Below are 13,883 nucleotides of genomic sequence, written 5' to 3' on the forward strand. Positions count from 1 at the left end.
CAGCCAGATCCCATAATGGGTTCCAGAGCTATGGCCCTTGAAAGGGCCAAAATTAGCTATTTTGACCTTGTATGCACAATAGCAGCTTCATTTATGATTTGATTTTAACCAAACTTGCACACAACTTGTATAACCACAAGATCTTGGATCCTTTATTGAACTGGCCAGATTTCGTCATGGGTTCCAGAGTTATAGCCCCTCAAAGGTCCAAAATTGGCTATTTTGGCTTTTGCAGCCATATAGAGACTTCATTTATGGTTTTATTTGATACAAACTTCCAAAATAACTTCAACAACAATAATTCTTGGATTCCATGACAAATCAGATCCAAGCGTAGGCTCAGAGTTATTTTATATCTAATTACCTCCCCTGATTGTAATCAAAATGGATTTATATCAGTAAGTACTTATAGGACTTATTTGAAATTTCATTATTGTCATTAGTTGGACTGAGACAATCAGGGTAGATAACTATGGACTGATTTTATATCAAATTACCTCCCTTTATTTCAAATTAAAGTGGGTATATCTCCGTAACTAATGAAGATACTGATCTGAAATTTCATTTATGTCAACAGATTTATTTGGCAGATCCTTCTTTTGTTCACTTACAATAATTATTTTTTTAAATTACTTCCCTTTTACATTACTATAAATAGCTTATTTTTAGTAACTTTTTTATTATTGGCCGTAGGGAAAAACTGAGTCAACTTTTCTATGGTACAACATGGATGGTACCTCCAATTTTTAGGTGTATTTTGACATATCTGTACCTTGTAAGAATTTTTTTTCTTTTTGGTTAAATTTCTTTCCTTTGTTGTTCCTGTCCTTTGGACTTAGATTTTTTTTCTGAGGACCTTCTTGTCCTCAAGTGCAATGATAACAGGCGAGCGATATAGGGCCATCATGGCCCTCTTGTTTAAGGAACTTAATGCTAGAAATTCCTTATTTTACATATGCATGAACCATAGACAATGTACAAGTATCCAAAGTATCAAGAGAAACGAAAAAAGAGAGTCCGGCAGAGTTGCTTATGGCTGACATACACATGTCAGTTCAGCCAATACCAGCATTCAGATTTATTCTAGACAGAAAACCATCCAGCTTGCCTGCTCGCTTGCACTTGAAATAATGCCAAAAAGTTTGAATATGTACACTGTTAAATTTAAAAAGGACCATTTATTGTCTCTTGTATTGCCTTGATTCATTTACACAATGATTCAGTATTCAAAGTCTGAAAAGGTCACAATTTCATGAGAAATTCCAATACAAACAAATATCCCTTTACAAATCAACTAGATCCATTAAGAATGCTTTAGATTGCCATGATTCATGTGGGTGATTCATGTACCAGTTACACAGGAAACAGCTAATGGCAGAAAGGCGTGTAGCTCTCTCTAAGATATTCTTTTATATTCACAGACCTAGATGAATCTCATCCAGTGCCATTGTCTTACCAGCCAAAAATGAACATGCAGAGATTCCAGCAATTTATTGAAGCCGAAGAGAAAAATACCACTCTGAGCACAATTAGCGGACAGGCAGGCATGAGTCATCTGGGTCAGATGTTGTCAAGTCAGCTCAACAGTAGAAATATCCAGAGTTCTCAACTACCTGATCAGACAGAATTAACATCAAAAGGTAACCACGTTGTCATGAATTCAAGGGATGTTCAATATATACCTATACTGGCTGTTCATATTTTAAATGAAAAAAATATTCACTTGCTGATACTACGAGTCATATTTTCATATATGAAGTGTATGGGTATGTAAAGATAAAAATAGAATCCACTGTAACACTTGTAAGAAATACTTTTTGGTGACATATTTTTTCTTCTCCAGATGGTTCATTTCGTACACCACCAAAGAACAAGAAAGACCCAAATGAATCAATAGAAATTTTACAGCCACCAAAATCAGCTATGAATGATACAAACAAGATCAATAAAACCAAAGGAAGAGTTCCAAAACCACAGCCAGAACAGAACACATCAAACCTCAGTCTCAATGAATTAAGAAAGGTAACTTTTTAATTTTATTATTATTATAATACCAGATTTATATAGCGCCCTTTTCATGATCAATTTCATGTTCTAAGGTGATTTACATAGTTCAAATGCAGCCACAGAGGGCGCATAATTCATCCTCTACTAGTACAGACACAGAGCGATCTGACCAGAGGGACAGAGTGAGACAGCCCCCACGACAGAGAGATCAGAAATCAGATACAGGCTTGTCCGGCTAACTTAAACTAGCTCGTTGCAAATAGACAGCCTGGTTCTTTAACGTGCCCAGTGTAAAGCACTGATACACGCAAGGATTGCCTGGGTTCCTGACCAGTACACCTCTAGTTGGGTGGGAAACACTGAAAAGCGTTTCTGAAAGTTCCCGAGTAGCTGCCGGGGATCGAACCCCCGACCTCAGGATTGGAAGGCCAGTGTGCAAACCACTGAGCTATCCATCCACCTAACCAGTGATTTATACTTCATCATTCAGAATTTAGCTAGGTTTTCTACTTGCATTTTTTGCAGGTAGTATTTTTTTCTACTTACAAAATGCAAAAACAACCTGTATTTTCAAATTCTCAGTGTTTAACTTGCTGATTCTAGGAAACACAAAAAGGCACATGAAAGACTAGCAAATTTTATTTATACGGAAGATGCCGCCATTAGTATTGATACAGGTACTTGATAACCCTTGAAAAGACATGCGTAAAAGGTGTCATTCAAATGTTAACCTCTGCTGTTACCCTGGCATTCCAAAAATGACAAAATACTCTGCACTGACCACAGTTTATCAAAGAAAAAAATTTCATTGAGATCACTGATTTAAAAATGCATTTCAATTTCATTGGGCCCAAAATTTTCTCTTGCAAAAAGAAGTTCATAAAATTTCAACTTGCAGATTTAAATTTTCATTAATATTATGCGAGTATGCAGGCTTGAATTTAACACAGGTCTTGTGATTGATTTGTGGCTTGAGATTTTTACTCCGCCCACCTTTGAAAGCTGGAAAGTTGGCATATGACAGTAACATTGTTGGTTTGTTTAAAACTCGACAAAAACAGAACAGTTGAATATCATCTTTTTTTTGTTAAAGAAATCTTTTAAGAACAACAATTGTTTGATTTTACCAGATTTTTCTAGTTTTTAGCTCGACTATTCGAAGAATAGTCTAGCTATTCTACTCACCCTGGCGTCGGCGTCACACCTTGGTTAAGTTTTTGCATGCAAGTACATACAGCTATCATTTAAAGGCATCTAGCTTTGAAACTTATTTATTCTTTTTCTAGGTCAATTACCAACCTCACTGGGTCAAGTTCCATAACTCTAACATGTATTTTGAGCAAATTATGCCCCCTTTTGGACTTAGAAAATTTTGGTTAAAGTTTTACATGCAAGTTACTATCTCCAAAACTAATGCAGATATTGAATTGAAACTTCACATGTGTCTTCGGGGTTATAAAACTAGTTGATAGCACCAAGTCCCATAACTCTGACCTTCATTTTGGCCAAATTATGCCCCCTTTTGGACTTAGAAAATTCTGGTTAAAGTTTTGCATGCAAGTACATACAGCTATTACTAAAAGGCATATAGATTTGAAACTTATTTTTTCTTTTTCTAGATCAATTACCTACCTCACTGGGTGAAGTCCCATAACTTTGACATGTATTTTGGGCAAATTATGCCCCCTTTTGGACTTAGAAAATCCTGGTTAAAGTTTTACATGCAAGTTACTATCTCCAAAACTTATGCAGATATTGAATTGAAACTTTACATGTGTCTTCGGGGTTATAAAACTAGTTTATAGCACCAAGTCCCATAACTCTGACCTTCATTTTGGCCAAATTATGTCCCCTTTCGAACTTAAAACTCTTTTGATATTTAACATTTTGGGTAATAATTTCCAGCTTCTGTGACAATATTTCGAATAGTCGAGCTTGGCTGTCTTACGGACAGCTCTTGTTCTTGCAAATATTCATTTCAATAAATTACATAATAAGTAACTTGCTGTAGGTTTTAGAAACATTAGAAGATGAAGTAGCAGAGTACGAGCGTCTGACAGGTCGTCGACCTCCAGCGGAACGTCACAGGCAGGAGTCGTTCTCCGGTTACACTCTAGCTATTGTGGACTCAGTAACAAAACTGACACGCTACCTTAGGGAATGTGAACTACGTTTGCATGCTGAAGTCACTGTCAGGGAACAGCTTGCACAGGATGTTGTGCAATTTAAAGCATTGGTTGATGCATTAACTTCTGTAAGTAAACAGACAGTCTGCTAAATGATTAGATTATTCCTTAACTTTGCAAAGCTTTACCATGTTTCAGATTTTTGAGACACAGTCATGATGGCTGAGATTTGGACTTGGAATTCTGTTTCTTTATGAACTTATGTTGACATTTAAAGCACAGATTTATATTTCTGTAGATTGTATTTAAGCTTTACTCTAGAGCAGTGCATTGTTCTTTGTGTGCAGTGATTTTTTTTTGATTTTTTTTTTACAACCGAATACAGGTTGTTTCCCCTAGCTAAAAATAGCTATATTTTCCCCTAAAGTTGTTATATTTTCCCTTAAAGACCTTAGATTTTAAAGAAATGTTCCATAATATGCATAGTGAATAATTTTACGAGTCAGTGTTTATAATTTTTTCAACTCCAGTTACCCCATGTTGCTTCAAATTTACAACTTACACAACTGTTACGGACTTTCTCATCAGATACCAAATTCATAAGGACATTAACATCAGTTTGGTACCGTAATGAAAAAAAAAAATAAATCATATTTGTCCATAATTTGTCAGTAGTCTGTGCCAGACACTTGTATTTTTATTGAGGAAGTGAATACTACAGTTTGAAGTACTAAATTGTACAGTATGAAAAATAATGAGTTCAATTTCCAATTTCAGGATATTATTCTTACACAAGAGGAATTCCACACTATGGCATCTGAGTTCCGGAAATTCAGACAAGACACACAGGCTGAAATACAGAGATTGAAGGTATCTGTAGCTTTAACTTTCTGTGCTAGTGTGGTAATTTTAGAACTATAAACGTCTTTAACAAACTATAAGTTTTGAAACCTTTGAAGTAGTTCCATCTCCTTTCTCTTAAAGACATGTGTGAATTAGTTGTTTAATGCCTGTAAGAAACTGTTTATGAGTATGTATGTCAATAATGTTATCTAAAAGCATAAATTATTTTATCTCTACTTGAACTGATGAAACACCAATAACCCTGGCATCAGTAGCTCAAGTAATTTGTTTGGTCCTGACATTCAAGCTTTAGTTTGTTGGAGTTTTACTCTATATAGGGTGAAGATGTCTGTGACTGAGACTATGATGTGTTTGATACATTCATTTGTTTTGATATGTCTGTGTTCTCTATTGATATATTTATTCAATATTTTCATGACAGGGTGAACAGCCCCAGTCCTCACAGCAGTGGAGCCCGGCTCAGTCAGTGAACTCCAATCCTGCAGAACCAGTTCAGACCCAGACACCACCAAAAGCCCAGCAACGTCAAGATATACAAAGTATGGTTTAATTTTTGACTGCCTTCACTGTAAACCACTAATCCGAATCCCACAAGCCAAAATTACTGTTGAGCTTTAGGGTTTTCAATAAAGGCGTTACATTATGTCAAGAGTCATCTATGCTCTATCTCTGATTTGTTTGAAAGAGTTAGTACTGGTATGAAATTTTGAAACACTTGGTATGTTAACGGACATTATTACATTCACATTGTAATAGTAAAAGTGACTTGGACATCTGATATTTAGTCCTGTACGTGGTATTGGCTAGTGTGCTCCTAAAAATTTCAAGAAGGGTCACTGGATCAAATTTGGGTCAGCCATGGGGATCATTGTTTGGATAAAAGTAATGTTAAGGAAACACCTATGGAAGTTTTAATTAAATCTTAAATATGAGGGTGATTCAAAAAGTTCTGTTACCGGGCTCAAAAATGCAAACTAGAAAATCTACTAAAATAACGCCTAATTCAGTCCCTCAAAGTATTCCCCCTATAAAACAAAAACGCATTAATGTAGATGAAATATCCATTGTCTAAAAGCATCAGAGTGGTCTGTCCTTGGTATCTGTTTCAAAACCACTGATGGATTGCACTTTTAAACAATTTTACTGTTATATCTTCATCAAGACATACATCATTATATGTGATAACAAATTTGAAAATATACAGTAAAGCAATCTGTAATATGGCAGATATCTTCCTCCATATAATTCATTGCACTTTATTTTGTCTTTTAAACAGATATGCCTAGTAAGCAGCCATTTGGAGATCATCTGAAGCCTGTTTCTGCTGCTGTTATGTTATCTCCCCCTGTGAGAAGGTCAAGAGTTATAGAACCTGAGAGACAAGTTGCTAGTCAGTATTTTTGGTCTTTTATATTGCAGTAATATCATAATTTACTGTTACAGCTGTCAACAATTTTGTTACCGCTAAAGCGATCCAGACTTCTAAAACATTCTTTCTTCCTTCTCAAACACCTCCATTTTTTTTGTGATTTTTATGCAAAACTTACCTGAAAGACAATGCTTGACTTAAAGGTTTTCTTAGTGAGCAACTGTATTTAATATGAATGACACCCTCAGAGATGTTATGGAATTCTTTACTCAAAATAAGTCAAATACCTCGGACAGATGCTGCAAAATCTTTTGATTTTGTTGACATTGTAATTTCTGCCAAAACAGTAATTTGTAATTATGGCATTTACCTTGGCATAGGAAAACAAGGTATACATTTACTTCTGCAGGATTGGGTTTCCTCTAAGCATTGTTGCTAAGAAACAAACATTTGGTGAAAGCATTTTATGTATAATTGTTGTACAAATTAAAGTACATGTCTTAACAGTAACAATCTTTATGGGATGTTAAATGATTTCCTTCTCCTGTGTTGTCAGCTGAAAACAAAACTGATACAACTTTCCATTAAAAAAATTCCCTAAGAAATCAAGAATTTGAACATGTTCTCTCTGAGCTATGGTTTTCAATTAAAGTTATATTAATCATTGTATTTTAGGGCAGCAGGGTTCCTTGTTAGACTATCAGGACTATGTTTCAAGTGTGGATAGTTCTGCCTTGCAAGAAGATTTTGCTGAGCTGCCGGGTCTTTGTACAACAAGTCTTGCTCAAGTCATCAACCCAAACACTGGTCCCCTGCAGACAAACAGACTACCGAGTGAGGAACCAGCTTCTCAGTCACAGGTTAGACTTCCTGTATCAGTGTCAGTGAACTCTGTAAATGTTCCCAGACCTACACCACTAGTTCAGAGCAATGTAGGAATACCTCTACCTTCGGACTCTACTGGGCTCCCGTCCAGAAGTTCTCAACAATTACCACTGTCATTTTATGAGAAAAATCAACCAATAACTGTAATACCCAAAGACAGGCCTCAGACATTGCAAAGGATACATGACCAGAATAGCGTGTCATCACAAGACCAATCTGATTCTTCAGAAAGGTCACATGACCCAATGGTTCCTGGTTCAGACAGAGATTTTCTTGCCTCACAAATTGCCGAGCTGAATAAGCAACATGCTGAAGCTCAGAAGAGATTAAATAGTTTAATGCATCAGCAGCAGGCTGCTCAGAGTCAAGGTCAAGATGTATTAATACAACAGCAACAACAACAAATTCAACAGCAGCAGGGTCAAGAAGCAAGACAGCAGGTTGTAGAAAATCAACAACGGATTCAACAGCAACAGCTGCAGCATGAGCAGCAACAGAGACTTATTGAAATGGTCATGCAGCAACAGCAAAGAATTCATGAACAGCAACAGCAACAGAAACTTCAGCAGCAGCAGCTTGAGGAGCAGCAACAGTTGCAGCAGCAAGTACAGCAGAATCATCGCCCCAGACCAACTATACCAGCTGAGATGACAAATGGAACGACAACTGTCAGACAGTCAACAGAATTACCAGGATACAGACCTGTACAGAAACGGGTTAAAATTTATTACATTCCTTTTCTAATTTATAAGTTGTTTTTTTTTTTGGTCTGTATGTGTAAGTTCTGTCATGCTAGAAAAGTACAATTTCCTCTGCTGTTTATATTCAACAGTAATCTGTCAGAATTTCCCACAAAACTTCAAAAGAATTCTTTCTGTGTTGTTTCCTTTTCAAAGTTGTTCAAAGGATTCCATACAGAACTCTGGTTGTCATGGCAACAGTAAAGAAAAACCTTAAAAATCTTTAGAAACGATTTGCATCATGATTATTCATGTTATTCACATTTTTCAAAAACCTGACCACCAGGGGCTGTTGTCACTTTTCCCAGTATGTAAATAGTGGAAAAATCTTTTAAAAAATGCTGGTCTAATTTCACAGTAATTTCACACTCATATCAGTCACTTTTCTCTGTATATAGTGGATGTCAAAAAGTGTTCTCCGGATTTTATTATAATTCCACACAAACATTCCTTAGGTGACTGTCTGCTTTGATTTTTCCTAAAAACACCTGGCTAAAACCTAGAAACTGCTGGCCCAATTTTACAATAATTTCAATTAAATTTTGTGTGGTTGACCCTGTATCAGGATTTTCAAATTATTCTGATTTGTCAAAAAAGTATAGATGCCAGAGGTTGGGGTTACCTTTCCATAATGTAAAAAGTGAAACCTTTAAAAATCTTTTTGTCAAAAACTGCTATCCTGATAATCACAGAATAATCAAATGGTGACTACCTGGTGTGTTCAAATTTAGACTTTTCTTATTCTTAGAAAACATGGCCAGCAGAGTTATAAACAGAGAAATATTTAAATGACTATAACCATAAAACATGACATCTAGAGGATTTGGTCACCTTTTCCCACATGTAAATAGTGGAAATATTAAAAACCTCTCATCAAATACTACTGTTCCAGTTTCGAAATAATTCCACTGAAATGTTCCTTGATTACCAGTCTACCAAGAGTTGTCACAATATTCATATTTGCCAGAAGAAAACATTGTTGCTAGGGAGCATGATCATTTTTCCTGTAAGGACTTTGTGAAAACTTGAAAAGTCTTCTTGTCAGATACTGCTGGCCTAATTTTAAAATATTTTACACAAATGTTTCTTGGTTGGCCCACTAGCAAAATTATTCAAACTTTCTGGATTCGTGAACAATGGCTGCTTGGAGGTGGAGCTAGTTTTCCTTATATGGTTCTATGGAAATCTTTCATATTTTCTTTTAGATCTGCAGGAAAGCTATCATAGTAATTTGGCAGAAATGTTCTTGGATGACTTTGTACCAAAATTATTTCCTGTTTCAGCTGTGAAACACAGCTGTGCCATCAATGGCCATTAATAACTGCTCTTTGTGTACCATGGTAACAATTTTTAATCCATTGTTTCAGACTGGTCTTCCAGCATATCCAGTGTCTCCAAATATTTCACCAATATCCCAGAGATCTGAGAGTTACAAAATGATGTTCCAGTCAGTTGATAGTCAGGTAGGGAATTACCTAGTGAAAAAGGATTATTTAATATTAACATAGATGATTTGAATTTGAAGTTAAAGGCAACATTAGTTTAATGTTAATTCCGTCTGTTAAGCCTTCTTAAACCAAAATGCAGTGAATTAATTTTCAAAATTGGCTTAGAAATTAGAAAGTTACTGTTATGAACATCTCAATATTTTTATCAAAATGGCAGTCATTTTGTTTCCATGACAACATAAAATGGCAGTTTTAAATTATTTTTAGATGCTTATTTTCCTTAATTTGAATAATTTCTGTAATTTTCTACATTTCACATCTTAAACTCAATAATTATCGAAATTAATCTGTTTGAAAGGTATTTGCTGATAAATAATTCAGTATTGTTTAAATGCTGTCATAAACACACTAAAATGGCTGCCTCCTTGTTTCACCTTTTTCTTAAATTTCACAATGCCATATATCTTCTTCATAAGTGGTCCAGTTTGGAAAATTCTTTCAACATTACAAAAAGTAATACAATGTCTTTCACATGAAATTACTTAAGACTGTTTCAGCCTTTCCTCCCTTTTTAGGAAATGTGATATATTATCATGAGAGAAAACAGAGCATGAATCCCTTTACATTATCTTCTGTAATTATTTGATAGACGATGATGCTGTTTCTCAGAATGCAGATGTGTTTTGTCAGCGAGATGTATTTAAATTTCTGTGTAATTAATGTTTCTTTTATTGTCAAAACTTTAAAATATTAAAAATACATTTCAGAATGCGAGTGTGAGTGCTCCAATGGGTAGGGGAATTACTGTATCTGTATCTATACCAAAAGTTGATATGGATCAGTCAGGGGGTAGTCCTTCACCTAACCCACCACGCACTGCCAGATAGAACTTACTTTCTAGATTCACTGTTCAACATCATTTTGTGGGAAGTCAGTCACCAGGGCATAAAAGATGGCATGTGCTTGAGGACCATTCAGTACCTTATGAAAATTGATGGCTAATTCATTTAGTTTATCTATGTCAGTTTACTATTACATTAAGTTGTGACACTAAGTACCATGTTACTTGAATATACTCTGGAGTTCATGTGTAACATTTAATATATTTAATTTTGATGTTGCTTTTTTGCAACACAACCATGCGCTTTTGTTAGGTTTAGAATTGACTGTAAGTAACTACATAGATTGTTATTGTATTAAAGCAGATGCTAAAAACATCACAGTAGCAGGGTCAACACCTCATGTGGCCTTTGTTATGCAAAATTTTATTTTGTCTGGTGTATTTAAGACTTAAAGTATGTGGAAAAAGCTGTAACCTGTCTGTGATAGTGTTCATATGTAAAATCATATTTCCATTTTATATTAAAATGGAACAAAATGTGATTGTCAGTATAAAGATATATAGTAAATATAATTTAAATTGTATTGCATTGATACTAGTAAGATTTTTGTTTTGTACAGTAGTGTCTGACCTTTTACAGATGCTTGTAACCTTAGAAAGAAATAAAAACAGCATACAGTTGGCAGTTTGTTTTGTTTACTTCCTGTGGTGTGCTTGTAGCATATAAGAATGTTCTTGCCATTACATCTGAAATAGTTTTACCATATATTTAGACTATTTTCACTGATGGCCTATTTACCAAACAACAATATGCTTGTTTTGAAGCATTTGATGGTTTTCAACATTTATGCAGTAAATGTTTACAAACAACACATGTTCAATCTATTTTGTACATTATTTATAATCAGTAACTATGCTGTCTCTACATAAGGCTTGTGGTTTTGATGGCAGTTGTCGAATTACATCTTTAAGTGGAACTTCTGATAATATCAGAGGTTGGGATGATATGCTAAACCATCCTGATTTCCACCTCAGCAATGTGTAAACTGTAAATATTGAACCTTGAAGAAACATTAAGTCGTTGGGAACTTCGGCTGCTTTTTTGCTAGGTCTATGTGGAAGTCGTCTATAGTAGATGTAGAAATATTCTCTGCCATTCTTAAAACAAGCTTATCTAGATTTGGCAGTAATGTATGTAGGGAAGACCTAGAATTATTGTATAATGACAAAAGCTGATCTTGTGCATGAGAAAATATTTTAAAGGTACTGCTTGGGTACTCTACGGTGTTGGAGAACGTGCATGAGTAGTCCACAACATCTGTGTCCTTGGGAGCTGGATTTGTTGCTTGTTCAAATGAAACTGAAGTTGTCTCCTCTGGTACCAACCAAGTTTCCTGGAAACATCATTTTTTATGCCCCCTTCTTATCAAAATTTTGGGAGCGCACTTAGATTAACCCTTGTCCGTACATACGTCCGTCCTTGCGAATTTGTGTTGTGTATATCTAAAAAAGTATTTGACCTAGAGTCGTGAAATAAAAACCACAGTTTTAGCCCTTGAAATTCCAAAATAACGGTTGTGTTTAGATGTTGGTAAAAGATTCCTACAGTATATGGTAAAATATCACTGGGAGACTTTGTTCGGGTTTGACTGTCAACAATGTTAACTGAAAAACGCGAACAACCTGTTGGAAACTTACATGAAATATTTGTGTCGTTTATCGTAGACTATTTTCAATGAAGGAAATGTCCAAATTACCCACATTTCTAAGGTCCCGTGTGCTTCTGAGATGACTGTGTGTGAAATAAATTGGAAACACTGCCTTACCCTTGCATGATCGTAGTAGACGACTGATTGGGTCTGAAGACTTGGTGACCTCTGTGATCCCGGCAGGTATAAAGACCTCGTATTCTTATTTTGATGTAAATACTAAATAAGATGTAAAACCAAAAATTTTAATCTTGTTTGGCGCCATATAACCAATACTGTGTTGGCGTGCCGTAAAACGCGAATAAAGATGTAAATCTGTCATACTGTAGACAGAAAAATGGATCTTCATGAATCGTGACAGTAGGTTTATTTTGACGTTTACATCACCTGTTCACTTTTTAGGCAAAATTGTATTATCTAAAATAAATTAAACATAAAACAGATGTCAATTCTGTGAAATCCCAACCTAATTTCGTTTTCGATAACGGTAAATAACACGGGAAATGTTCTGTAATCAGTGATACTTTGTCCAGAAATTAGTTACAAAAGCTCGTCCGAAACCATTTTTCTTCGTGTGACCGACATCCCTAGCCGTGTAATGGTCATAACAGAACTGTGGGGGAAAAATGTTTAAAAGGATTTTTTCTACAAGGGATACAATACAGAGATATACATTTACTGTTTATAAAAAAATATAACGAAATTCTATTTGGCACTGAGTCCAATCAGAATTGTTTGTCTGAGACAGATACTTTATTTTCTTATTTCTTACTAAAATTTCTCCACAGCGTCAGTAGATGGATTCCAAAGCTCGATTGTTTTAAGGACGCCCCAACATCTCGTAATGTGAAACTGCGTCCGAGGAGCCAGTCTAACGCCTAGATTATAACGAACTTGCGTAAGTGTATGGGTCCATTCATAATTTCTGACTTCAGTTGACAAAATGTACTCGGGTGCTACTAAGCCAGCATAAACTCAATTAGTATTGATAGTTCCACTATCAAAGGTATTGTGGATATTTCTTTCTATCTGAAAGTGTAGCAACTATTTGGCGTGGTCTTTCTACTTCATCAAGCTGCTACTACACAAATGTCAGAGCTGTAGAGAACAGTTCCCGCATAGCTAATGTTGGTGTTGATTTTAGAGATTTTAACAATATATTTACTGGTGATCGTAGGAAGTTTGATGCTTACGGCAGGTCGCAACGTTTGTATCTCTGTACTAAAAGTATATCGTACATCGCAATGTCATCATCTGCAAGTCTGAATGAAAATTTGTTGTCAATGAGCTCTTGTGTTTTATGTACGTGTTTATAGTTTTCAAAATGGGGAGTGGCATTCTTCAGCCATGCCATCATATCAACAGGTGGTGACCCGCAATGCTAGAACTCTATCCGGAACTAAAATCGACTATTTCACCTAGAGTTCATAAGTATGCACATGAAGAACAGTTTAATAAATGTATTTTCAACTATCACACCGCCGTATGAATACATCTGTGGATGTTTCTAAATTGATTTTTGTACTTGTAGCATGTGTAAATGTTGAGTTCTGCTCAACCCGGGGCTAGAGGGCGTGGACGGTAGCATGCATTTCCACTAGCGTCCATGAACAGGCTCTGTCAAACCGAGCCTGCAATCGTTTTTTGTCGTGTTGAGCGATCTGCGGAGTTTCCACATCTTCTATTATATTGTAGCAGTGCCAGAATCAGAACGTATTTTATGTATTGGCGTGTCTCTTCACAAGATTAATGGCAAACACATCGTCGCTTAGCAGTAGGCCTACGTGTATGGAAATATTCTGGAAAGCCACGTTCTTTTGACTGAACGTATTCCGAGAGCGTTTCTTACCAAAAGCGTTTCTTGTAGCTCACTCGCATCACATACTGATTCTAA

At 35.7% G+C, this 13,883-nt stretch overlaps 1 protein-coding gene across 3 annotated transcripts in view; it reads left to right on the forward strand.

The window, feature by feature from the left end:
- The window catches only part of LOC123525879 (spindle and centriole-associated protein 1-like), a 29,078-nt gene extending 18,113 nt beyond the window's left edge, over nt 1–10,965 (forward strand). For 2 of the 3 annotated variants that reach the window (XM_053538020.1, XM_053538021.1), the window contains 9 exons: nt 1,422–1,640; nt 1,844–2,022; nt 4,019–4,261; nt 4,911–5,003; nt 5,419–5,536; nt 6,274–6,387; nt 7,042–7,967; nt 9,359–9,454; nt 10,207–10,965. In XM_053538020.1, coding sequence (XP_053393995.1) covers nt 1,422–1,640; nt 1,844–2,022; nt 4,019–4,261; nt 4,911–5,003; nt 5,419–5,536; nt 6,274–6,387; nt 7,042–7,967; nt 9,359–9,454; nt 10,207–10,326 — 2,108 coding nt within the window. In that variant the 3' untranslated portion in view covers nt 10,327–10,965. The remainder of the gene's footprint in view (nt 1–1,421; nt 1,641–1,843; nt 2,023–4,018; nt 4,262–4,910; nt 5,004–5,418; nt 5,537–6,273; nt 6,388–7,041; nt 7,968–9,358; nt 9,455–10,206) is intronic. The other variant, XM_053538022.1, reaches the window with a different exon arrangement.
- The last annotated feature ends 2,918 nt before the right edge of the window (nt 10,966–13,883 follow it).

Source organism: Mercenaria mercenaria, chromosome 3, assembly GCF_021730395.1.
Source record: "Mercenaria mercenaria strain notata chromosome 3, MADL_Memer_1, whole genome shotgun sequence".
Taxonomy (NCBI): Eukaryota; Metazoa; Mollusca; class Bivalvia; order Venerida; family Veneridae; genus Mercenaria; species Mercenaria mercenaria.